Source organism: Leuciscus leuciscus (genome assembly GCF_965113295.1).
Source record: "Leuciscus leuciscus genome assembly, chromosome: 13".
Taxonomy (NCBI): Eukaryota; Metazoa; Chordata; class Actinopteri; order Cypriniformes; family Leuciscidae; genus Leuciscus; species Leuciscus leuciscus.
This window is the reverse complement of record NC_138737.1, coordinates 5,153,671-5,181,512: the sequence shown is the minus strand read 5'-3', so window position 1 is coordinate 5,181,512 and position 27,842 is coordinate 5,153,671. Positions and strand designations below refer to the sequence as shown.

Here is a 27,842-nt window from a genome sequence, read left to right as displayed (position 1 = left end):
AATCTATTCCAGATTGCAGAGCATATGGTTGATGAGTGAATGGAATGTGATGATAGAATTTTTTCAATTAAATAAAAAATATAATGGCATTCATAAGCGCCAAATTTGGGAAAACAATGTACAAATGAACAAAGACGGATCTTTTCATTCATCTTCCAAAAAATTAGTCTCTTATCATCCCAGCAAATTTGCAGGCCGGTTTACTATTCATATCCTATAGAACATTGTTACAAAGATTGTTTAAATACAGAGAAATACAGTTTTGTCTTCAAACACTTATTACATTTATGGATTAAGAATTTACCCAAAATCAACATTCTGCCTTTTTGTCATCCAACAACATTCCAAACACAATATGGTCGGTTTCTAGAAAAAGTAGAAAGTTTTCAACTAATACACTCTCAAAAAATAAAGGTTATTTACTGGCATCTGTGGTTCAACGAAGAACCTTTATCATCCATGGAACCTTTCCATTTCACACACAAAAAAATTATAGTTGAAAAAAAAAAAGCTTCTTAAAATGTTCTTAACACTAAGTAAAAAAAAAAAAAATGTATTTTAAGAACTGTTCAAAGTCTCGTGTGGTTCTCCTATTGCATCGTTGCGAAAACCACCTTATGGAACCTTTTTTTGCAAGTGCAAGTCATATCTTCCCGAAAAATACAGAGAGCATACAGTAGTGATGCGCGCGCTCTATAGGCTGAACTATTGAGCGCTTGTCAGTTGTCAAGAAGATGGCGGCTTCCTGGGCGGCATGAAAAGATGTAGAGTTAGCAATATCTACAGTGAAAGGCGCACCCAGGGTTGAATTCGTTCTCTGAGTCCTCTCTCGTGATTTTAAAATTAAGTTAACGAATCGGAACGAGTAAGTATTTTGTGCCAGGCAATGACAGAATCCGAATATTTTGCAGCTTTCTGTGACGGCTAACGGTACATCCGCCATTTTTCTTGAGGGAAGCTAAGCGAGTAGCCAGAGACGAAACAATAACACAGGTTATTGAACTGTGCATCTCGAATAAAATGCCATTTGCAATTCTAACAGTAAATAAACATGAAACCTGTAACATTTTCTCTGTTGTGCCAAATGAGTATGTAGAATTTGCAGTGTTGTAATGAGCTATTTAGCATTGAAGCTAACTGGCTGCCCTGGATCTCATTGAACATTTCAGATAGAGTGCTAATGCGGCTAATAGCTAACAACAGCAGCAGCCGATGTACGTTCTTCTTTTTAGTCTTCTCAGCGCTGTTTTGTAGCAAGAAAATGTATATTTTAAAAGCAATATGGTGTATTTCTTTATAAATATATAAATGCATTTGGATGATTAAGAAAAGCACTAAGCTTTTTTCCAGAGGGGTGGATTGTTTGGATTGTATATCAAGATGGCGGCACCCAGACAAGAGAGGCGTGAAAAATGCACATATCACATAAACCTACGATATTAACCTCTATCAGCATTTATTTTAATGCGTACTTAAAACGTATGTGTTTTTTTTTGTGTGTGTGTGTCCTTTAACAAATTTTAATTTCATGCGCGCTGATTTTTTTAATGCGGCTTAGTATTATGGTATGATTTCCGTGATATTACTTTAAATATTTTGATACTTTTTTGGGGATCGTCGCCCGTTTGTTACTTTATTTTTTAGATTAATTTTTGAGGGACTTTTTTTTTGCCTCCTATTTTTTTTTAAACGTTTTATTATTATTATTTTCACCATTCTTTTCTAATCACTATCTTTTTTAGTCTTCACTTTGTCTTTTTAAAACAAAATAACAACACCTATTATTTTATATTGTTATTGGTTTCCGATTATTATTATTTTTACCGTCACTTATTTTATTTTTTACTATTTATTTATTATTATTTTTCCACCGCCCATTTATATTCACAAGCTTGTGTTTTTTTTTTTAATAGACCTATTTTTTTATTTGTTTATATCACCCATTTCTATACACTAGCTTGTATGTGTTAGGTTTTTTACCGTCACTTTTTTTTTTTTTTACTTTACTATTTTTTTATTTATTTTTTCCCACCACCCATTTCTATTCACCAGCTTGTATGCGTTAGATTTTTTTCCACCGCCCATTTCTGTTCACTAGCTTGCATGTGTTAGCTTAGCCCCGTTAGCAGCTAACTAGGCGCTCGTGCTGGTAGCGTTTAGCTAGCCTCTGCAAGATGGCGGCATACACATCCTCATCGAGCTTTTCTTTTTCTCTTAGAGACATTTAACCCAAACATGCTTTTTCGTTTACTATACAGAGATTCAAGAAAAAAATACACAGGAGCCCACCTGCATGTGATGTTGTGTATTTGTAGTTATTTTGCTTTATTTCTCCCGGAATTCGCGTTTCTTCAGCCGCCGGCGTCAGTCTATTTATTTTCTTCTCGTGATGAAAAGCGTCTTTTGCCGCTAAAATGGCGGTTCGCGCAGATTTGAGCGGCTAACATGCTAACCGGCCAACATTAATCACACGCTATACTTTTGGTTTCCGAAGCGCACAAACACTAATATTTGTTATAACGGGATTTTTAGTACATTTGGGGTAGCATTTGGCCAGAAATAACCTTGTGGAATTCGAGCACAATTTGGTGACCTAGTTAGCTCGCGCGAGGCTACCTTGTACTAGCGGGCTAATCCGGTTAGCACAGAGATTTTGACACACGAATGCTGTTGAAATCCGAACTAAAATCAGCGCTGTGCGTGGGATTTGTGTTTCGCTAGAGAAGTGGACATGGCTTCTTCAGGCACCTCGGTTCTGCAGCCGCGCTGGAAGAGGGTTTTGGGCTGGTCTGGCCCGGTTCCTCGCCCGAGACACGGACACCGAGCTGTGGCCATTAAAGAGCTGATGGTGGTGTTCGGCGGAGGGAATGAAGGCATTGTGGATGAGCTGCACGTCTATAATACAGGTAAGGATGCTATTCTTTTATAATAAAGCTATTACTTGTGCACGTACTTGCGTTTTATTTCAGTAGCATTTAGCTCACTTATGTTATTAGCCAAATCCGTTCTGTCCGTTCTGCTATGTCTTGGTGGTCAGATGTGGTGTTTTGGTTCTTTCAACCGCTGTTTAAAAGCTAAAATATTGTTGCATTTATGCAGGTTTACACGGCTGCTTCTATTTTTGTTTAGCAATAATTTCTGGACTAATTGTTTACATATACAAAGTTAGCCAGGTGCATTAGCGCAGTTAGCGGCTAGACCAAATCTGCATAAGTGATCAGCTACCTAAGCTAACTAGCCGTAAAGAATGTGCACACAATAATAGTACACTTGCTTGTGCAATTCAAAACTCACACCTTCAAGTAACGTTAGTGTTTGCACTAACATTAGCGCACTTAATTTGGGTGCATCATCTGCAGAATATGACGTTGCACTTGTGTGCACTATGGAGTTGTGTTGTTTTAAGATGTTTATGTGTCAGCTAGCCAGCTAACGCTACAGCACTAGCCAAGCACTGGAACTGGCACGCCAAGAAAAATGCAAAGAGAAATGGCGGGTTAAAAGAACGCCACCTACGTCATCACAACACACATGCCCCGCCCATAGTATTTCCCGCATTTCCATGGGAATAGTGAATACTTCTAGGATGAATGGAAGAGTTTGTGATTCACGGAATTTCTGATGTGGATAATTTTATTGATTTTTAAATAGTGTTGGAACATTTTGATACGGTCTGGGGAATGTTATGAATCAATAAGAAGTAGATTCACTCCAAAAAGCATAGTTTTACATTGAAAATATATATAAATACTATATGCTGTTAAGTGATTATTATTAAGATCATGATTTAAAGATGCCCTACATTTGCATGTTGCTTATGGGTCGTTTTTATTTTATTTTGTAAGCTGTTTGTAATTATGCAGAACCAGTATCATTCAGTGAGATACTATTATAGTGTCTATACTAGATGCTGTTACAGATTTAATATTTTGAATTCGTTTTGTTACATTTTAGTAGTTGTTGTTTTTGTTAAGTCTTTTACACAAAGTTAAACTAAATTAAAATGAGAAATGTTGAGCTGAAATATATATATATTTTTTTACGTTTTCATATTTCAGTTAATGAAAATGTTTTAGTTAACTATAATTACCATGTGCAGAACAGACTGAAAGAATGTGATGCATTGCAAGACGCCACTGAAAGAACTTTATTCATCTAAACCACAATGACGCAACTATGTGTTTCTCAACAGCCACCAATCAGTGGTTTATTCCTGCTGTCAGGGGTGACATTCCTCCCGGCTGCGCTGCATATGGATTTGTGTGTGACGGCACCAGACTCCTTGTGTTTGGGGGCATGGTTGAGTACGGAAAATACAGCAACGATCTTTATGAACTACAGGTAAGCCTATCAGCACCATCTTTAAATCTCCAAGGTAGAGCTTAAAAGAGGAGGCTGTTGTTTTCATTAGCTCTTTCTCATAGCATCAGCCCTAACATTTGTAATATTTCTCTAATTTGTGTCAAATACTTCAAACAGGCCAGTAGATGGGAGTGGAAACGTTTAAAGCCCAAAGCCCCCAAAAATGGCCCACCACCATGTCCTCGACTGGGACACAGCTTTTCTCTAGTTGGAAACAAATGCTACTTGTTTGGTGGACTGGCGAATGACAGTGAAGATCCCAAAAACAATATTCCCAGGTAAAAGACAGAACCAAACTAATTCATGAATGTTTGAGCAGCAGATCCACAATTTAATTATTTCTCCATTTTTACACCAGATACCTGAATGACCTCTACACACTCGAACTACGCCCGGGGTCAAACATAGCAGGCTGGGACATCCCTATTACGTACGGTGTGCTTCCCCCTCCTCGCGAGAGCCACACTGCTGTCGTCTACACAGAGAAAACGTCCAAAAAGTCTCGTCTCATCATCTACGGCGGCATGAGTGGTTGCCGTCTTGGAGACCTCTGGACTTTAGACATAGGTGAGAGAAAGTATTCATAGTTTTCAGTCACGTGACTGAAACGGAAACTGGAAGGCTAAACATCCATAGAACTGCAACACAGGCCTGTCAATTTTCTATCTGTTTCAATCAACAAGCATTTAGATCACCTCTCAATAGAAAGAAAACTAAAACCCAACAAAGTGTAAGTTTTGAGCATTTGTGATCCATATACAGCACCTGCTGCAGTATTTCAATCATTTAAAACAGCAGGACATTCTTATGAAAAACACTTAATGTACTAAAACAGTGATAAAGTATCAAATTAAGTATACACTATTTTAATCATGCATGCTATATACAGGCAAGCAGATGACCCCGGAAAATGAACGCACCGTGCTTTTCTATGGAAATACGTGTTGCGTTTATATTCGGGGATTATCTGCTCCAGGTTGATCGTTCCTATAAGGGTGTGATATCAAGGGAAAACTATGAATTGGCTTAAAATGCGCTGACTCTGTGTTGCAGATACTTTAACCTGGAACAAACCTGCCATAAGTGGAGCGGCACCTTTGCCCCGCAGTCTCCACTCTGCCACCACTATAACCAACAAGTAAGTTAAATAACTTTCTCAAGCTTGTTTGAACATTACAATGTTTATTTAAACATTGACTGTCTTCAAGATTGGAAATGATTGATGAGAAAAACCAGTACTGCATTTTTGGGTGCAGAATTTAAGGTGACATCGAATCATAAATTACTTTCAGAGTAGGCTTGCTGCGGTAGTCTTGTGTTACACGGTGTTTCGGCCATACACTGATTACATTATCTGCCCACCACGGCACCGCCCCCACTGTCGTTTAGCTTTTTTTTATAGAAATAAAAACCTTATTTAGTTAAGTTGGACGATGGATGCTACAATTATAAACTGAAAGCGTCTGCTTGCTCCATACAGCACGAGCTGCAGAGTCGCAGCACAGTGCAGCAGGAGTCAGATTTCACTTATCACGTGACGAGAGTAAGGAGAGATGACTGACAAGACGATGGCAGAGGATTTGGTGCGCAACAGATCCTGAGCGTCAATGACAAATATCTAATCTTGTAAAATGTGGGGTCAGTACCGCCGCTCCCTATACACAGAGTATGCGTGACTGCGAATTCGAAAGTGAAAAGCGAGAGCACATTCAAAAGTGATTTCAATTCCCCGCATATTGATAGCGACTCCCTCATCATGTCTGCCAATTATGATAGTGCCTCCCCCCGTTTACTGTCTTAAAGTAAACCGTGTATGAAAAAGTATTATTGCGTTTGTAATTCATAATAGAAAGGCAAGTGCTGCGCAGCGCTCATATAGCGTTGGCATTCAGCGAACCTGGCAAATGATCGGCTTTATATCGATTATCGGCATCTGCAGTGGCCATTAAAAAAACATTGGTTGACCGCTAAAAAAAATTGTTTGTTTAAATTATCTTGCATTTAAATAATAAATTTCCTTTTGGAAGTGGATAAAATTAAGTACCTCCCACTGTTTTTAGTTTTTACCTCACAGAAGAAAAATGTGTTGTGAATGCCTTTCCATGTTGACTTTAATAGTGACTTTGGTGTGGACTTCACTAACTTTGGTCTCATGTGTTTGTAGGATGTTTGTGTTTGGTGGCTGGGTCCCTCTGGTTATGGATGATGTCAAAGTAGCTACACACGAGAAGGAGTGGAAGTGCACTAACACTTTGGCCTGCTTAAATCTAGGTATGTTTAAGGTGCAGCAAGCGATTTCTGAGACACACTGTTAATATTTGAAATCGACAAACAAACACACCTCTCCCTTAATTGCTCCGCCCCCAAAATAACAAACACGCTATGCAACACAGGATCCACTAAAGCCTTGTTTATACTTTTTACCCGGCTACCCACCGCGAGCCTCCGCTGATTGCGCGTGCTCCTCCCCAAACGGACGAGGCGTTAATACTTGACGCACTCGCCGTTGTGCTATTCTAAAAAAACGCACACAGCGACTCAGAGTAATTGTCCTCTAAATCATCAGGAAGCAGTGCTGATAAGTAAGGTACACATGTGACGATGTTTGTTTTTATTACACTTCACCAAACCCACACTGCAAAAGAAACAAAGAATCGTCTAACACCCAGTAAACCTTGAGATTATTACTTGTGACGTTAGAACAAAATATGGAGAACATGTATATAAAACTTAATTAAACAACAATTTCATTAAATAATTTAATTTAGTATCGTTAATTATTATTATTTTTAAAGTAGGGCTGAACGATTAATTGCATTTGCGATAACATCGCGATATGATGAAATGCCATTTATTTATTTTTACCTCAAAGCTGCGGTTACAGTCTGGTCACGTGACACGCAAGAGTAGTCTGTATTGCAGATGAAGCATCAACTTGGCACGCTAGGCCTGGCTACAGGAAATAACCGTTTGTTTAATTTATGTGATATTGTGTTATAGATTCTCTCCAACGATTCTGTATCGATTAAGATAATTTCTAGGGCTGGGAATCGATAAAAAAAATTAACTAATTAATTGCACAATTTGCTGTAATTAATTGCAATTAATTTGAATTTCCCCCAAGCGTGTAATCATCAATATTTCAACTTAGAATCACAGAAAATAGCCCTATATTAAAATAATATTAAACATCAATATATCAGTATATTATTGTTTTTCAATAATCAATCAACATAATTTAATAGATTTTTTTATAAATTGTTATTTTTTTTACTAAAAGACCCGCTCATGAAAGCTGGGCGAGAATGAAACCTGATCGCCGAACACGGAGGGGCGGGACGGCATATTTTCGGCTTTTTCAATAGCAGCCGCAACAAGAAATCATTAAAACGAGGCAAAAAAAAAAAGTGCTGCGTTAATTGCGTTATTATTATTTTTTTACGCGTTAAACATCTCAAATTAATCGCAAAGATTAACGCGTTAATTCCCCCAGCCCTAATAATTTCAGATTTATGTCTGAGCTTAGTTTTAAACACACATACGTGATGACGCGTGTGCTTTATAAACAACCGTATTCTGCTTGCTTCTAATTCCTCTGTCTCACACGCACGCACACACACACACACACACGACACCACTCGAACCTTACAAGAAATGATCTTTTATAAAGTTCGGAAAAGTTGAAGCGAATTACAAGGACATTCGCGGGCTTCATTGCACAAGATATGAGAGACGCACGGTCTGCCTGATGTTACTTTTGTAGTGCGTGGTCTCGCCCGCCGGTATTTTACTTACAAATGTTCTATGAAGGCATCATATGTCTTGGATTGCAGTTGGCTTATATATTAAAAATATGAAAATCACCGACAGAAGCTGCTTTCAATTTCAAATACTCGCGTGCGCTTTGTGAAGAGCGTTTGAGCATGCGGCTGCGATCGACTCCGTCTACGTGATTAAATGTACTTGCATCTTAAAATGCTTTTATGATGCGAAATTAGTTATTAAACAGACAGGACACACCACATCTTATAATTTCAAAAGAGATGAACACGTTCAGACAGCCTACTCTTAAAATACTGAAAGCACTCTGTTTATTGCTTGTAATATTTTTTCCCCCTCTTTCTTATTTGTTTTGAATCTATATTTGTTAAAATGATTAACATGTTATTGTATTTATTTAGTTTTTTAATGTGTAATTATTATAAGTAGGCCTACTTATAATTATGTAATTAAATATTTAAAGTTTTATTAATAAGATCAATTAAAGAAAAAAATGTGATCGGCTCATGAGGTGCCTAAAGATTCCCTTCCCTATTTTACAATGATTTATTGCTTGTTTTTGTTGAATAATAGAAAAGATAAAGAGCTTAACAAATAATCGCATATTAAATTGCAATATTGGTCAAACTAAATCGCAATTAGATTATTTTCCAAAATCGTTCAGCCCTATTTTAAAGGCTTATCTCTGCTATTGTAGGCTTGTTTTGTAATTGTAAAGTTGGACGTCTTCGGAAGCGGAGTCGTGCGCAAAATAAAAGGCCTTAATTCCCGTTCTCTAACATATCTCTAGCGCTGGAATTGGAAATATTTTCCAATATTGATGCAGATCCTAGCTCTTGCCTGATCGTAACCCATCTATTTCCAATTATTTTCCTCTGACATTTTTCTCTTCGGTAATATCTCAGCCATCTCACTTTCTACAGTCTTTCTTTCAACATTCAAATCTCACTTTTGCTCGCTCTCTCCTCCCCCATCATGAGTGGATACGCCCCCTATTGCTGATTGGCTACAATAATGTTTTGGTGCTCTGTGGATTGGTCTGATCCACTTAATTTTAATTTATGCAGCCAGGACTATGTACAAACACAATGTTTTTTCAGCACATACACCCAGCAAATATTAACAATAAATACATTGTTTTTTTTAGGTGTTAACGCTTGCTGCACCTTTAAATAAAAAGGGCTCTATTTTATTGAGGCCCAAACTGAGCAAAATATGCAACTTTGTGCAAGTTTCCGATATTCATGTGGCCAAAAATAATGTAAATCTATTAGATTTTTATAATAGTATAGCAGATTACTTGCGTAACGCATACTGTATAAATAGTAGTTGTCGCTCTATAGTTCCCAATAACATATCTTAGTCAAATTATATTTAAATGCTTAGTGTTATGATCAAAGCTCTGAAGATTTTATTGTGGTGGTCAAAACAATGAAATGCATTACAATGATGATTGGGAGATGTACAAATAAACGTTCCTCAAAAGCCTGATGTATCATATTCGATGCTTAATTTTAACATGATTTTTCTATAAAAAATTGTGTAATCAAGTAAACCTTTAGAAAATCTATAAAAAAAAAAATTACAAAAAAGTTTACACTTGTACCACGACCTGAAGGTGGATGCTTTAAGAATTATACTAAAATGCCTTTTGCTAAAAAATGAAGTGTTAGGGCTGTCAAATTAAAGCTTGAATTTTGAATATAAAAAAAATATATAAAAAAATCCACATTCAAATGCAAAAATGGTGTATTTGAATTTTAGGTGTGCGTCTGGCAGCTGTATCACTGGTACATGAGATGTGATGGTGTAAGAGTCGTTGTTGTGTTTTAATGTTTTTGTTAGCCTATCCAGTTGAACCCACTAGATGCGGAGCTGCTGCGTTGTTTATTCAAAACATTGCAGAAATAGAGAAGCTCAATGCAAAGATCTTAAACGTTATGCACTTTTTTCTTTTTTTTTACCGTCATGTTATATCATTGCTTTGAATAAAAAAAAAATGAATGCGGTGCCTTTATATTTTGCTCCTTGCACCAACAGCTTTCTTCCCCTAACTGAAATTATGCCTTTTAAATTTGAATATTAGTAAAATTTAAATAAAAAAACCTTTAGTTTTTCAGCCATTTTGACAGCCCTGTTAATTAGACTACAGAAGTCATGTAGTAGATTGAGTTTTTCAGTAAAGTTTTGGTCATGTTGATTATTTAGAGGCCTTAGCAATTCCCGTATCAAATATGATACAGTGGGCTTTATCGGGTTAAAAGAGAACTGTCTCTGATGCTTCCTCTGCTCATAGTTCACAACTTATGTGTTTTACCATTGCTGATCTTGACCTTTATTTCCTTCAGACTCAATGTCTTGGGAAACAATCTTGATGGACACCCTGGAGGATAATATCCCACGGGCCAGAGCTGGACACTGCTCTGTTGCTATTAACAATAGGCTGTACGTCTGGAGTGGAAGGGACGGCTATCGCAAAGCCTGGAACAACCAAGTTTGCTGCAAAGATCTGTGGTATTTGGAGACAGGTGAGTTGTTGAAAAAAATCCATTCTCAGATGCATCTCGATTCTGTCTTCAATGACTTATTCGATTCTGAAAACTTGAGAATCAATTCTGAGCTTAGTTTTTTAACAATGTATTTCAGTGTTTTCCCTTCCGAATACTCTGAAAAAGCATAATTTATACAGTTTGGAATGCAGTATAAATTTGATGCACATAACTCACTTGCTGATAGATGTCTGCTTTCTAAAGCTCACATGCACTTTGTCTGTTTGTTCTGAAGGAGCACGACTTTATAAGTGGTTAATTGAATTTGCATCTCCCAATGCTTTACGATGCGTCAATAACGGTTTTGGTGTGTCCCAGGCCTTAAGGATAAGACAACACATCTGATATGTTCAAACAAGTGAAGTCTTTATGAGCAAGTAATTTAATCATTTATTCAAACCGATAAAAAAAAAAAAAAGTCTAAATAAACTATTTTTTTAAAACTGGATCATGAATCATGATCTCTTTTAAACAAATTTTTTTTGATTCTCAGTTTATCTAGAATCATGCAGCTCTAATATATTGTATAAAACAATATATAAATAAAGGTGACTTGTGTGCTTAGTTATATTTAGTTAGTTAATAATTCTTAACACACATTTGTCCTGATTTATTAATTTATACTTACTTAAAAACGTAATTAATTTAATAAAAATGCACACATTTTATAAGAACTCCCTAATTAATATGAAAAAAGTGTAGATCAAGAATCATTTTAATATCGTTCCAGAATCGGAATCAGATCGTGAGTTGCCTAAAGATTCCCACCCCTAGTATTACCATCTCAAACAACATTTAAAATGCATAATCTCGTATTTTGCTATCAGATCGTCCTCAGCCCCCATCACGTGTTCAGCTGGTCCGTGCCAACACTAACTCTCTGGAGGTGAGCTGGGGGGCAGTGCCTACCGCCGACACTTACCTGCTGCAGCTACAGAAATACGACATCCCTGCTGCAACAGCTGCCACATCGCCAACAGTCAACCCCATCCCGTCTTTACCCATCAACTCGCCTAGGAGTCCGGTGCCCGCCACTGCTGCTCCTGCAGCTCAGAGCATGCCCCTCTCTGGGGTCACACTGGTGCCACAAGTCCCTTCCCCCACAACCGCCATGCCAACCAGCCCGCTTGCAGCCTCACCTCGTGGACCAGGTACAAATGCCTTAATGAATGGCTTTCTGCAATTTATTCTGCAGTTTTACTTTCTGTAAATAATAATACTAATAACTATTTGTGATATTACCAACCCTAACTTATTCTTTTCATTCCAGCTATTCTTAAAGTGGCAGCGCCTCATTCGACCCAAGGGACGTCAGTCGTTACTGTGCGTCAGGCCACTCCTGGAGGAAAATCCCCAGTCACTGTTACATCACTTCCTGCAGGTGTCCGCATGGTTGTCCCCGCACAGAGCACTCAGGGGACGGTATGTAGACGATCAATATCAATATAAATTTTAAATTAGGGCTGCACGATTAATCAAAATAAAACTTCAGTCGCAGTATGTTTTAATGTGATTATCACATCACAAAGGCTGCTTTAGTAGTACAGTTGTAGTGTAAAATAAAATGTATGTATTATTAAATACTTTATTTTACAGTGCAATATTACAATAATATATTTTTCTTCTTTTGTTTAGTATTTTTCTATATTAACTAACAAAAATTAATAAAATAGTTATTGATATAATTTATTATACATTTATTTATAGTCATATTGATATAAAACCACACATTTTGGCCAAATTGTGCAGCCCTATAAACAAGCACAGCAAATCAAAAAAAAAAAAAAAAATATTTTCAAAAAAATCACATTTCTGTTCCTCCCCAAATCGTGCAAGCCCTGTGTTCAATTTTAGTGTCCAGTGTTAAATTTGCATTTAAACCTTAAATGCACTGTAACTGTTTCTATCTCTAGCCAATGGGCAGCAGCCCTCAGATGAGTGGCATGGCTGCTTTGGCTGCAGCTGCAGCCGCCACACAGAAGATCCCGCCCTCTTCCACTATGTTAAATGTTCCAGCTGGAGCCACCATCATGAAAACCGTCAATGTTACTCCTGGATCCACAACTTTACCGTCTACTGTCAAAGTAGCTTCACCTGTAATGGTAAGTGTCATCTCCGAGTAACCAGATCTTTGAATAAACATTATAAACCAGAAGTCTTCAACCCTGCCCCTGGAGACCCACTGTCCTGCAAAGTTTATATCTAATCTGATGTTGTGCTATAGGTAATGAAAAAGTGCTTTGGATAAAAACATTTTAGTTCTAAAATGCTAAGACATACATAGAATCAACTTCCCTTTCTGGCATCCTTCCGGACATGATTCATCCTGATTATACGCTTCCTGTTTTGTAGCTATTTGTGATTTAATGTGTCTTTGTTCCTACTTCCATTCCAGGTTACTAATCCTGCGACCCGAATGCTGAAAACAGCTGCAGCCCAGGTCGGCACTTCCTCTATTTCTACTCCCAACACCCCGAATCGACCAATCATCACTGTGCACAAATCAGGCACAGTAACCGTTGCCCAGCAACACCAGGTTGTTACCACCATGGTCGGAGGAGTCACCAAAACTATAACTCTAGTTAAGAGCCCCATCACAATGGGTAGCAGCGGTGCTCTGGTAAGAACAACAACATCATATCTGATTTTCTATGCTTAAAAATAGGGCTGCTTGTCGGCGCCGATAGCCTTGTGGGCAAGTGCGCCGACATGTAGCGCCGTTGTGCTTCAGGCGACCCGAGTTCGAGTCCTGGCTCGTGGACCTTTCCCTATCCCGTCCCCCCTCTCTCTCTCCCACAGCACTTCCTGTCTAGCTACTGTACTATCCTAGTACAAGGCAAAAATAAATCTTTAAAAATAATATGCTTGTTGGAACCGACTGCATTACGTATCGCAGCGCTGCCCAAGAGGCTATTGCGCTTCGGGCAACCCGAGATCAAATATTGACTCATGGTCCTTTCCCGATACAACCTCCTCTCTCCCACTTTACTTTACTTCTTCCAACTGTAATATCTGGATAAAGGTAAAAAAAAAAATTACAAAAGAAAAAGTATGGCAGCTCGATTAATCGAAATAAAACCGGAAATCACAATTTGGATTAGTGTGTTTCACGGTGTGTATCATGTCTCAGAGTGAAGCATGAAACTGTTCATTCATTTACATGCAAGCAGCTCATGAACTTGTGTTTTAGTTCACAGTAAATGTTTCTCCAAACAAACACATCTCTGCATCTCCTCTTAGTTTGGGTCGCTTATAACGTGCAACCATTTTCCCAAACTTGTAATGAGAAGCGCTTATAAACTTGCTGTTGTTAACAAAAGAGAATTGGTTTTCCCTAAAAAAGCTGTTTTGTGTAACCCAATTGTGTAACATCTGAAAATAATGAAATTTAAGAACGATTAAGAAGAAAGATTGATGTATCCAGTTGCAGTGCATTCTATCAGTTGCAGTTCTGGCGCCGCTGTCCCATCATACTGTACAACGCGACGTACATTCACATCACGTTTTGCAGAGCAGAGGTTGGGTTACACTCCTGTGACATTGCGGTTCTTCGCCATCACATAAGTTTATCATTTGATTTTGTATGCGTTTTAAAGCCTTGCCAGTTATAACTTTTTATTTGCACTTGCACCCAAATTGCACGCACACTAAAAGCCTGTCAAACAGCGCATGAGTAACTGAAGTTCTCTTTTGTGTCTTATTTCGCTTAAACTGTCAAATACACACAAGGGTTACATAAACAGTCATTTATATATTGAGTGCAGGGCTTGATATTAACTTGGCTAGATGTTTACGTTTACTTAAAACTGACAGTGTTTACATGAATACTTGCCAAGACCAGCTCTCATCTGGGCAAAAGTCACCGATAACAGTGGCAACGAGCACTCGGCATGGTTTCAAAAACACGCTTATTTAACACAAACAAACAAAATCAATACTCTGCTAGTCTATATAAATACAACTATAGATGTTTCATTTGTATTAGATATATCTTAGATATATCATTTGTATTAGATAAAAGTGGTGGTTGGTGCATTCGCCGCAGTCGCTTTTTCAATTATGTACAATTCGACAGGAATATCCGATCTGTCCACTTACATGGCAGACGCAAATGCACATATCCGATATATCAGATTATTTCTACATATAAATGAGGTCTGAAGCCGATCTGAAAATATCAGAATCCAGTTCGTGGGTCATATCCGATCTGTGCCACATGGGAGGAAAACAGTTTATTGGAATCACTTGTAATGTAAATGAGGAAGTGACAGCAGCCAATTAACCCAGTCATAAATGTTAATCAAACAACAAAATAAAGGAAATCACTCAATGCTCTTGACAATAACTTCAGTAGCTGTGAGAATCAGTGTATATTTAATTCACACAGTGAAGTCAATGTAGTGTTTTTTATTTTTTGTTGAATTTTTTGTTTGAATGCTACCGTTACAGTAAATACACCTACTATAGCTGAACATATATTTTTTTATTAACACAGAATTTTTTTCCGTATAGTTTTCAGCCATAAACATTAGTATTTCAAAATAAAATTATTTTTCATTAACACTATTACATTGAAATACAATAGTAATATTTCTTTTGTTTATTTTGTAATAATTATAATTACAAAACTATACTTATTGTTATGTATTCACAATTTTAGCTAAATTGTGAAGCTCTGTTTTGTTTATTTTTAATCACCATTTTTCTATCAGAAAAATCACAGTTAGAATATTTTTCTCTGAAAATGTGCAGCCCTAGTGTTTTGACTCTGATTTTTTCATTTTGTTATACTCAGTAATAACCCTTTACTGTTCTCAGATCTCCAGCCTTGGGAAGATGATGTCTGTTGTCCAGACCAAACCAGTACAAACATCTGCGGTCACCGGACAGGCTGGAGGCAGTCCTGTCACTCTAATTCAAGTCAGTAGTGCTGCTCATTTGAAGCACATACATTTTCTTAAAATAAATTGTGAATTTTCTATATTGTATTTATGCTTGTTCCCCCACTTTTTCTCAGACAAAGACTCCTCTGCCTGCTGGTACCATCCTGAAACTGGTCACATCTGCTGATGGCAAGCCCACCACAATCATTACAACTACCCAGGCAGGAGGGGCTGGCACCAAACCTACTATCCTGGGCATCAGCAGCGTCTCTCCAAATACCGCCAACAAACCAGGCACCACCATTATTAAAACAATTCCTATGTCTGCTATACAACAAGGAGCAACAGGTCTGTTTTACAACTGACTGTTCATCCCATATGTAATCATACATTTAAAGAGATTTTAGTTCAATTGAATCTCAGAGGTTATTTATGCATTTTGAGTTAAGCCTCACAACCTTGTGTTGTTTTTAATTAACTAACTAACAGATCTGTTTTTTTACGCATCGTTGCAAGCTCACATGATTTCCTGTTATGATACCCTGTCTCGTTGCTAGGTGTGACTAGCAGTACTGGCATCAAGTCACCCATCACATATATCACCACAAAGGTTGTTACTCCTGGCACTGGTACTCCGGGGAAAATCATAACAGCTGTGCCTAAGCTAACAGCAGGTGCAGGACAACAGGGGGTCACACAGGTGAGGCCCATTTGTCCTCTGTTTTATGCACATTTAAGCTCATATACTGTAGATTTAATTTAATCTTGATAAAACCCTGAATGTTTTATTTGCTCTCAGGTGGTCCTGAAGGGGGCACCAGGACAGCCTGGCACTATCCTGCGCACTTTGCCCATGGGCGGAGTGCGTCTGGTTTCACCAGGCACTGTGTCTGCCGGCAAACCAACGGTTACCACACTGGTCGTCAAAGGCACCACGGGTATGAATATTCAGGCTGTAAAGTTTCTCTGAGGTGTAGTTTTATGCAAATTAGAGCGAAATTGTTATTCTTCATATCATTAATGACCTCTTTGAATTTAGGAGTCACAACTCTGGGTACAGTAACTGGTACTGTATCATCTAGTGCGGCAGGGGTCAATGTGGCAAGTGCTAATGCCAGCCTGGCTACTCCTGTCACCACACTTGCTTCCATCGCCACATTGTCCAGCCAGGTGATCAATCCCACGGCCATCACTGTATCTGCTGCCCAGACCAGCCACGCCACCGCTACAATACAAGTGAGTCCTTCTAACATTTATAATCTTACAAAAGATTTCCATTTCAAAATAATTGCTGCTCTTTTGACCTTTCAATTAATAATAAAAAAATCATGAAAAATATGTTTCATGGTCTCCACAAAAATATTAAGCAGCACAATAGTTTTCAATATTAAAATTGAGTTTAGCTGTCACAGGAATAAATAAATTGTTTAAAATATATTAAAATAGATAACTGCTATTTAAAATGTTAATGTTTACTGGATTTATGATCAAATTAATGCAGCCTTGGTGAGCATAAGCATACATTTAATACATTTTACCAACCCCGATTTTTGAACAGTAGTGCAAAATAACAATAATTATAAGTTGCTACCTATTTTTATCAGTTCTGTATATTTGTTTTTTGTATTTATATAAATGAATATAAATAACAGTATATAAATTATTATTATTATTATTATTAAGAAATTTATTATAGTAAAATAATTTTATTATTGTTTATTTATTCATTCATCCAATTAATAATCCATTTCATAATGTTTATTTTTCTTTTCAGTCGGCACCCCAGCCTACTCAAGTAACCCTGATCACGACTCCAAGTGGTGCTGAAGCCCAGCCTGCACAGGATCTTCCTGTCTCCATCCTGGCCTCTCCCACCTCAGAGCAGCCCTCCACCACTGGTGCTGATGCTGGTGACGGCGCTGGCGACGGTGCTACCACCGTGACACTGGTCTGCTCCAACCCACCATGTGAGACCCATGAGACTGGTACAACCAACACTGCGACAACAGCTTCTGCCAAAATGGGCACCGGACAGATTTGTTCCAACCCTCCGTGTGAGACCCATGAGACTGGTACAACCAACACTGCGACAACAGCTTCTGCCAAAATGGGCACCGGACAGATTTGTTCCAACCCTCCGTGTGAGATGCATGAAACGGGCACCACCAACACAGCAACCACCGCCTCAGTGAACATGGGCAGGGCACAGCAGGTCTGCACCAATCCACCCTCAGAGACGCATGATACGGGCACCACCAACACAGCCACTACTGCCAGCTGCAACATGGGCTCTCAAAAGATGGGCACCGTGAACAGCAAGACAGATGGTTCTTCGTCAGCTACATCGTCAGCTTCTGGTTCAGAACCAGAAACGGCCACCACAGAGGGCGGTGCTGGTGCCATGCGGCAGGAGACTCTCCGCACGGGTACCACCAACACCTCTACTACCGCCCGCTCCAACATGGGCTCTGACCAGACGGGAACGGTGCAGAGCTCCAAGAAGAGCCAAGCTTCCATCTCCTCTACTCTGATGCCTGTTTGCTCCAGCCCTACAAGTGAAACGCAAGAGACGGACACCACAAACACTTCAGCTGAGTCTGGAGACGCACAGCAGGTCTGCTCAAAACCACCCTGTGAGACACATGAAACGGGCACGACTGATGCTGCTGCACAGTCAAGCTCCAGTATGGAAAGTGGGCAAACCAATGTTGTGGAGAAGGTGAGCTCCGATCCACCCTGTGAAACACACGAAACAGGCACCACCAACACACCGACCCAGGCCTCATCTACTATGGGTGCAGGAGATAGTGGCACTGTGCAAAAAGTGAGCTCCAATCCTCCCTGTGAAACACACGAAACGGGCACCACCAACACACCGACCCAGGCCTCATCTACTATGGGTGCAGGAGAGAGTGGCACTGTGCAAAAAGTGTGTTCCAATCCTCCCTGTGAAACACACGAAACGGGCACCACCAACACACCGACCCAGGCCTCATCTACTATGGGTGCAGGACAGAGTGGCACTGTGCAAAATGTGTGTTCCAATCCTCCCTGTGAAACACACGAAACGGGCACCACCAACACACCGACCCAGGCCTCATCTACTATGGGTGCAGGACAGAGTGGCACTGTGCAAAATGTGTGTTCCAATCCTCCCTGTGAAACACACGAAACGGGCACCACCAACACACCGACCCAGGCCTCATCTACTATGGGTGCAGGACAGAGTGGCACTGTGCAAAATGTGTGTTCCAATCCTCCCTGTGAAACACACGAAACGGGCACCACCAACACACCGACCCAGGCCTCATCTACTATGGGTGCAGGACAGAGTGGCACCGTGCAAAAAGTGTGTTCCAATCCTCCCTGTGAAACACATGAAACGGGCACCACCAACACACCGACCCAGGCCTCGTCTTCTATTGGTGCTGGACAAAACGGCGCTGTGCAAATTGTGTGTTCCAATCCTCCCTGTGAAACGCACGAAACGGGCACCACCAACACAGCCACCACTTCTACAAGCAACTTAGAAACTGGAGAAGGAACAGGTATTTATCTATATAACACTTAAAGATTATTGTTTAATGTAAATATGAACATAATAATTTTGGTTAATTTTGTTGTTAAAGTATAATGTTAAATATAATTATATGATAAATAATTATTATTATTTGTTTTTAAAGGGATGGTTGATAATGGTTTCACTTTTCTAACTTTAGTTAGTGTGTAATGTTGCTGTTTGTGCATAAACAACATCTGCAAAGTTACAACGCTCAAAGTTCAAAGCAAAGGGAGATATTTGCTTTTAAAGAAATTGCTTTTTAAGGACATTCCTCCCGGGTTAGTGACATCACCAACCCTAGAATTTACAGAAGCCCCGCCCCCGGAACGCGATTTATAGATTATCATGACAGAATATGCTAATCAATGACTAGAAGATAACTACACATAAGCTACATAAATTCATCAACTAACCATTCAGAAATGTCCTGTTGCATTCTACATGTTGTCACTTCTTCTTGAGTCTCTCCATCATTGTCTGAACATAAAAGGCTAAAAGTTTTTGAAATTTTCAGTGCATGTTTGTGTGAGGTAAAAAGACACAAGCTGTTGAAGCTCCGCCCTCTGTGCCGGGAGCAGCAGCTCATTTGCATTTAAAGGGACAGACACGAAAACGGTGTGTTTTTGCTCACCCTCAAAAAGTGACAATTTTAACAAGCAATATAAAAATATCTGTGGGGTATTTTCAGCAAAAACTTCACATACACACTCTGGGGACATCAGAGACTTATTTTACATCTTGTGAAAAGGACATTATACCACCCCTTTAAAACGGAATGCACCGACTAGCTTCTCCAAACGGATAGGGGTGTTAATCGTCACTGGTGTCACGATTCGATTCAATATCAGGATGCATCACGATGCGTTGCAATATTATTGCTCGTGGATACATTTTCGTCAATGAATACAAGTAGTCAGATATATAAACTCCCTTTTTATTTTATCTGCTCCAAGAAAGTTCACTTCCCGAATGTAGTAAAAGAAAACTTGAGTCTGAACACAGCAGACGACAGGAGCATTTAGAACTAATAAACACTAGTAAATACTAAAAGCGCTTGAAACTGTCAAGTGACCCATTCAACACCCCTACAGTACAAACTGATTAATCAGACCTAAAAAGCTGTTAATATCAGGGCTTATTTTATTTCTGTATACAAGTCTTTCTTCTACAAAGTATATGCAACCAAGGGCATTTTTTATTTTTAGCCAGACATTTAAACCTGTTAATATCAGGGGTATTTCTCCCCCAATTTGCATACTTTCTAGAGTACTAAATAGATTATCCATCTTTTGAACTGTAAATGTTCTGATGCCTATTTTACTTATATTTGAATGCTGCTCCAGTGTGAACACTTCTAAAAGAAAACGTATAGATTTATAATATTGGTCATCGTATTATAAAGCAGTTATCAGCATTCATTATTATTGTCTATCAATGTCAGAGTTTCAGAGCACCCCTAATAATTGAGCTTATCTGTGTTTGTCCTCTAGCCCAGCAGGGCGGTGATGGACAGAGTGACAGCGGCACCAGCTCAGAACCCACGTCATCTACAGAACCAGCCAATCCCACAACACAAAGCAGAGCCATCACCACAGTAACACAGGCCACGCCCACTCCAGGACCATCAGTACCGGTATGAATACGCTTCTAATCTGATCGGCTGGCTTTATGCAATTTCCTGGGCCTGGCGCACATTTATATTCCACTTTGCTCTCAAGGTCATCTCTGATACTATTAAAGATGGAGCATAAAAGCTGCTTAGTCGTTTTACATATACAGACAGTCCCTTCCTGTCTAATTGGGCACATTTCAGCTAGAAAAAGCTGCAGTGCTGGGCAGATTTTTGATGATAGCGGAGCCTTACTTATTAGTATTGCAAAATAGTAGTCTACAAATGCATGAATTAATATGTAAATATTCTGTTCTAATACATGCAGATATGTGCTCTAAATGAAGCGATTTATTTTGTCTGTCTTGTTCTCTATTTCTGATTGTTTTCTCACTCAATGCAGGAGATTTCGTCTATGGCCGGATCTGCGGTAGTGGCTGAGGTCCCGGGAGAGGCGGAGGCCATGGAGCAGACCAGCGCAGAGGCCGTAGCAGCGGGAGAAGAGCCCATGCAGACCGAATGTCAGGGAGAGCTGAGTGAAGAGGGAGCCATCAGGGTCGTTGCCATAGATGAAAGTGCAGCGGGTGATGAGGGCACCATGCTACAGGTTCATGTTGCCATGGAAGCACAGCCAGGTCAAGGAGATCAGGCTGAGGTATACAGGCTTTTATAATCATATGGTTTAGAGATAAATGCATATGATGTGATTTTGTTAATCTACACTTTTATGATGCTTTTTTTCATTCGTTTACAATGTTAGTCATTGTTTCTTTCACCAAAACAAGTGTAATTCAGTTAAATACTTTTTCCCCCACCTTTTTTGACCCTTAAATTCAATATACTATTTTTAAAAGAGCTTTTGCATTGCAAACCTTGTTTATACCTTGTATATTTGAATTTTTGTTTTAAAACCATATATATATATATATTATACATTGGTATATACACTACTGTTCAAAAGTTTGGAGTTGGTAAGATTTTTTTAATGGTTTTGAAATAAATCTTTTTTTGTCTTATGCTCAACAAGGCTGCATTTATTTGATAAAAAATACAGTAAACACAGTAATATTGTGAAATATTACAATTTAAAATGTTTTCTATTTGAATATATTTTAAAATGTAATTTATTCCTGTGATCAAAGCTGAATTTTCAGCATCATTACTCCAGCCTTCAGCGTCACATGATCCTTCAGAAATCATTCTAATACGCTGATTTGCGGTATGTTTTTACTGTTCTTGTGCAAAATTATATTTTTGTGGAAACAGTGTTGGAGATTCTTTGATGAATGAAAATCAAAGCAGCATTTATTTGAAAACGAAATCTTTTGTGACATTCTAAATGTCTTTACTGTCACTTTTGTTCAGTTCAATACTTCCTCACTGAATCAAATCTTACTAACCCTAAACAAATGTGCAAATATTAAACAATTCCCTGTTTTCTCGGTAAAGCAGATGGAGGCCGGTGTGGATGCTGCAGAAGCGATGAGTCTAGCTGCTCAAGACTCAGAAGCACTCGCTCTTCCCCAGGAGCTGATGTCTGCAGAAGGACAGCAAACTACCCTCATGGTGACTGGACTGACCCCAGAGGAGCTGGCTGTGACGGCAGCGGCTGAGGCTGCGGCACAGGCTGCGGCAACAGAAGAAGCGCAGGCCCTCGCCATCCAGGCTGTCCTACAGGCGGCTCAGCAGGCTGTGCTCAGTAAGTGTGCGACACGCTGCCATATGCTTAACGTTATGATGGATACGGTAGACTTTGAATTCTCAGCATGACTTTCTGTTTCAGGTGCGGGAGACGCAGGTCATGATGGGCACCAATCCACCACCATCCCTATAGTTTTGACCCAGCAGGAACTCGCTGCTCTAGTTCAGCAACAGCAGCAGCTCCAGGAGGCGCAGGCGGCTGCAGCCCAGCAGTTGAGTGCTGAAGCAGCCGCAGCTGCGCTGCCCACCGAAGGCTTGGCACCAGCAGACAGCCTCAACGACCCAGCATCTGAGAGTAATGGCCATGAGATGGCAACCGCTGTTACGAGAGCTGTGGCCTCTCTCCTTCCACGCACTTCTGCAGAGAGTAAGAGATGCTTTTTTAGTTTTAAATGATTTGTTTTTAATTGCACAAACTAAAAAATTAAGTTTATTTGAACAAGTTTTCCTAATAATTTGGTTTATGCATTTACGATGCTTTAAGATCCAAATGTGTTGGTTTTTGGTGCATGCTAAAAAATGTCTCCTTTTCTTGACAGCTCTAGCCCCATCAAGTACTTTTGCACCATCTCAGCCGATTTTGGTCGCCAGCCCTGCCAAGATGCAAGCAGCCACTGCTTTAGCTGAGGTGGCCAATGGGATTGAATCAGCAGCTGGGGTGAGTTCACCAGTGGTACTTGATGATTACTGCACCGATATCTATTTCAGACTATTGTTCAACCAGTTGTTTTTATTGTAGAAGCAAGAAGCGCCTCCGGCAGTCGTGAGGCCTCCAGTGAAGAAAGAGAATCAGTGGTTTGATGTTGGATTCGTTAAGGTCACAAACATGGTTGTCACTCACTATTATGTGCCAGCTGACGATTCAGCAGTTACTGATGTAAGTAATCATCAAGGTGCTGTTAATGTTGTGTCTTAAAACTATTTCCTTTATTGGAAAAGGAAGTGTTATTTAGCACAAATTGAAATACACTATACCTGATTGATAGATATATCGTTAAGGCCTGGACTGGACTTTTATTTTGAAAGTACTGAGAACTTTTACGGTCTTTATTTAACAATAATAGATATACAAATTCTATAATATTTGTTACATATAACAAAAAATTCTATAATATATGTTACATATAACTACAACATTAGTCAAATATGGATGTCTTTAAAGTCTTTAAAGTAACATCTAATTAAGTCATTACACTTGTCAGGGGTGATACCAATAACCGATAATTCTTTATATTTGAAAGCCGATAACCGATATATTGGCCAATAAATCTAAACCATAATTTTTATATAATTTTTAGAGCCTGATACAAAAATCCATGTCCCAAGCACACAATTGTAAATATGACAGACTTGCACTGCAAAAGTGATTCCAATCATTTTTCAAGCAATTCAGAACCATCATGGCAAACAGCGCGCATCTGAAGTGTCTCAGCTAAAGGAAAAATCCATTATTTATCAGCTTTAATATATCGGTCACATTTTTTTATTGGCCAATACCGATATGGTGGGCGAGATATTTGAGAAAATTATTCCCAGAATGCTTAATTGTGATTACCAAGTGCACAGTTGATTAATAACTTTAAGTATGAAAAATTATATAATAGGATTGATTACATAAATTTGACAAAGTTGTTGTCTAAAGTATAACTTTACAAATTAAATAGTTTATTTCTTATTTTGTAACAATAATATAAACTTGTAAATATAAAAGTCTATTCTCCAAACCGCTTGTCCTCTGTAAGGTCACAGGAATGATGGAGCTTATCCCAGTGTCTTGAACCAAATAAATATCAATGCAAAACAAATAATGCATGTGTTATTGACAGTTTTTTTATTAGTGTGATATTTAATGTGCGTATATCGTTAACCGTGCTCTCCAAGATTCGGACATTGGCCTTAAAAATCTATATGAGAATACCACTAATCCTCTTGACGTTGCAGGATGATTCTGGCACAATCCCAGACTACAGCCGAATGAAGAAGATCGAACTGTCTCCAGGCACAGCGTACAAGTTTCGCGTGGCCGGTGTCAATGCGTGCGGCCGTGGAACATTCTCTGAGGTCTCTGCGTTTAAGACCTGCTTACCTGGCTTCCCTGGAGCACCGTGTGCCATCAAAATCAGCAAGGTTGGTGACTGCAAACAGCTTGTGCTTGATCTACATGTGTTTTGATTATTTGCTTCTATTTATTCTGTGTGGCATTTATATTTTGTCTTGGTGACTGCAATAACTTTTCCTCTCTCTTCAGAGCCCCGATGGTGCCCACCTGACCTGGGAGCCTCCATCAGTAACATCAGGGAAGATCATTGAGTATTCAGTGTATCTGGCCATCCAGAGCTCGCAGACGGTCGAGGCGAAAGCATCTACTCCGGCTCAGCTTGCCTTTATGCGGGTGTACTGTGGTCCCAACCCGTCCTGCCTAGTGCAGTCGTCTAGTCTCTCCAACGCCCACATCGATTACACCACCAAACCCGCCATCATCTTCCGCATCGCCGCCCGCAATGAGAAGGGCTACGGCCCCGCCACGCAAGTCAGGTGGCTACAAGGTGAGGAAATGTTTTGACACTTTTCACAGACTGTGATGACTTCCACAGTCAACATGGTAAATCTAGCAAAGTTTTTTTTGTTTTTTCCAGAAAATGTTATGTACATTTATAACACTATACTTTGTGTTATATTACCTCGGCATTTAATTAAAACTAGTGACAAAAATGCTGTGATTCTAATACAACGACTAAGGAAGTGACAGATAATTTGACATCTTTTTCTCTTTTATAACAAGTGTAATCACCCTCTTGATTTTCCTCTTTTGGAAGTCAGAAACTATTGTGGATTTTTATTTTTATTTTCTTCAAATGGGAACACAACAAATTTGTTGTTTCAGTTCACCACTATAGAAGTTTAACCAACTATAACAACAACTTCTGAGAACCCCAGAAATGTGAAAAGGGTCTATTAGGGCATTTTCACACCTGGCTCGATTGGAGTGTTTGTTTTGGAATTGTCACGGCAATTGCGCTCAGATCCACACCAAAATAACAGAGGTAGCCGAAGTGAAATGCCTTGTTGAAATTTGGTCGGATAAACATATTTCAGAACAACTGGCCAAACCAAAAATACAGATGAAGCCTTGATTCTTGGTAAAAATTAGAAAGTAATATAATGACAGTTACAAAGAAAGTAATAATCAGTCTGTGGAGTGGTTGTCTGACCATCCTGACGGATGACCACTATGAGCTGAATCCTGATATATAACCAATTGCACACTGACCAACAGGAAGTTTACTCGCTCTTGACTTCTGTTAACTATTCTATTCATTTAAAAATGTTGCCTTGTGAAAGCAAACCAAACCAAGAAGAAATCGCACATTGTAACAATTTGAATCCATGTTTCGGAACAAACCTGATCTACAGGTGTGAAAACGCCCTTACATGCATCTTTAATCTGTGGAATGGATTTAAAGTATATTTTTTTTTTTTTTATATTGTTTGCAGAAACCAGTAAAGATGGCTCTGCGGCCAAACCTGCAGCAAAGAGGCCGGTCTCGTCACCTGATATGTGAGTTTGTTGCCATTAATACCTTTCAAAATGAACAACGCAAGCCTGTCATATCCCAAACCTGATGCGTTTTATTGAAACGGATCATTTCTTTGCCCTTTTGCAGGAAAGGCACTGGTCCAAAGAAGGCCAGATCTGACCAGTGAGAGCTCACCGTGACCCCTGACTCCGCCCTCATTATGTGCAGAACCATGACTGAAATCCACTTCCTGCTGAATGACCTTCCTGCTTCCACTTCTCACACCATTCCATCCTCTGCAACGAAATGGAAGGAAACTGCAGCCAAAAAAAAAGGAAAACAGTTTGTTTCCATTTTTGAGAAATCTGCTCCCATCACTGGACATTTTGGTGCCATGGACGCCTTATTTCCAACTGTATTTTTAAAAAAAACACATAAATGTTCCTCCTCAAAAGCACATACATTTGCTCTCCTGACAATTTTGTGTAAAGAGATTCCAATGGCAGCGTTCAGTCTCATTATAACTGTATAATCAGATATTCAATCTTTGTTTTCCTCCCTTGGTATTCATTTCTTTTTTAAGCTTATTCCAATACAAGCAATAGATAAACAGAAAAATAACTTTGCTCTTGTCAGTTTGTCGATGATTTCATTATTTGGCCGAGTCTGTATGTTTCAAACGTGCTGAAAGGAGACCGATATACGGAAGAGGGAGTGCGGACGACAAAACGGCGCAGGGGAAACATCAAAATAAAATGAAAACTAACAGCACTTGGTGATGCTTGTGAGGGAAAAGACTCAGTTCATTCGGAGAATCTGTAATTATTCGTTCACTTCGAGTTCAGTAGCCTGTTTTTCATCACTGTGTTGTTCATACATTTGCTGTGAGGGACAATTGAGGACTGCAACGCTGAAGACTAAAAGGACTTCAATCTATGTAGATGAAAAAGCATACTACTTTTGCATTGCGTCAACCAGATCTTGTATAAAGAGAGAAAAACAAATCCCCAAAAATAGTAAATGATTGATACAGGAGTTCTTTGTGTGTGGTTTATTTTTGTAATTTTTTTTAAGAAAGGTTTTTCCTCATTGTGTGCTTCAGGGCAGTTTTAAACCTCACACCTCTCCTCAAACATGTTCACCGCTCATTCCTGCAGTCTCCCTGCTTGTGGATTTGACACGTGGCTCGTCTAAGGGCCACAGTGTTTCACATCCCGTGTTCATGTCGTTAATCTTTATTTTGGGAATTGTAGTGTAAATTATATGTATTTGTTCTGGACAATGACCCACTTTTGACAACTTTGATGCTTCCTCCACCCTTTTTTTCCTCTCAGCATTTTATGTTTTGGCATTTATAGGATCCTGCTTCAGAAAAAAAAAAAACCTTTCCTCCCCTCTTGTCAATAGTCTACATTTCCTGTAAATTTGCTTTTCTGAATCTCACATTTCTTTTATATGCTTGGTTTTGTGAGCTGATGGATACGAATTGGGATTCTCAAGCTGTGCAGCAAAAGTTTGAACCATTTTCATTCTTTGCGGACTGTTTGGGCTTTTGGAGATGATGTTTAGGGACGCAGGCCTGTGTAAATGCTAAATAGGTGGAAATTAAGGAGAGGTTTTGATGAGTATTGTTTTTTTGTTTTAATGGAAGGTAGAAACAGTTTCTGTTCCTGTTTCTAGTTGGAAAAAGATGGATTGTTGGCTTAGCCAGAGTTTGAACTCCGTTGTAAATTAGTTCTTTCACGTAGCAAAACGTAAAATGAAAATCTCTTTGCCTTTTTTTATATAATTATCTGTAACAAAATGTTTTTACATGTTGTCATCTATTGATTGCTTTTGTGTCTTGACATATAAAAGTAATGGAATTCTGTCTCTGTG

At 39.1% G+C, this 27,842-nt stretch overlaps 1 protein-coding gene across 2 annotated transcripts; it reads left to right on the top strand.

Moving 5' to 3' along the window:
• Positions 1-706: 706 nt before the first annotated feature.
• On the top strand, positions 707-27,834 carry hcfc1b (host cell factor C1b). 2 transcript variants are annotated; one of them, XM_082189218.1, is made up of 28 exons: positions 707-865; positions 2,722-2,906; positions 4,193-4,341; positions 4,480-4,640; positions 4,721-4,929; positions 5,416-5,500; positions 6,527-6,633; positions 10,491-10,670; positions 11,519-11,842; positions 11,962-12,113; positions 12,605-12,793; positions 13,087-13,311; positions 15,510-15,611; positions 15,709-15,922; positions 16,132-16,274; positions 16,374-16,512; positions 16,614-16,810; positions 17,349-19,122; positions 20,627-20,769; positions 21,149-21,400; positions 22,195-22,444; positions 22,529-22,813; positions 22,986-23,104; positions 23,186-23,323; positions 24,388-24,573; positions 24,695-24,992; positions 25,942-26,005; positions 26,112-27,834. In XM_082189218.1, exons 2-28 carry the CDS (start codon positions 2,732-2,734, stop codon positions 26,149-26,151), a joined length of 6,300 nt encoding a protein of 2,099 aa, XP_082045344.1. In that variant the 5' UTR covers positions 707-865; positions 2,722-2,731; the 3' UTR covers positions 26,152-27,834. The 2 variants fall into 2 exon arrangements, with proteins under 2 accessions (XP_082045344.1, XP_082045345.1); XM_082189219.1 differs by lacking the exon at positions 707-865 and having other exon boundaries at positions 1,999-2,906; positions 22,198-22,444.
• The last annotated feature ends 8 nt before the right edge of the window (positions 27,835-27,842 follow it).

Bases quoted from the DNA above. Each gene is read 5' to 3' on its own strand.
- hcfc1b (XM_082189218.1), top strand. From the start codon at position 2,732: ATGGCTTCTTCAGGCACCTCGGTTCTGCAGCCGCGCTGGAAGAGGGTT. The intron at 15,923-16,131 runs GTCTGTTTTACA...TCTCGTTGCTAG, and splicing joins TATACAACAAGGAGCAACAG to GTGTGACTAGCAGTACTGGC. The intron at 16,513-16,613 runs GTATGAATATTC...CTTTGAATTTAG, and splicing joins GGTCGTCAAAGGCACCACGG to GAGTCACAACTCTGGGTACA.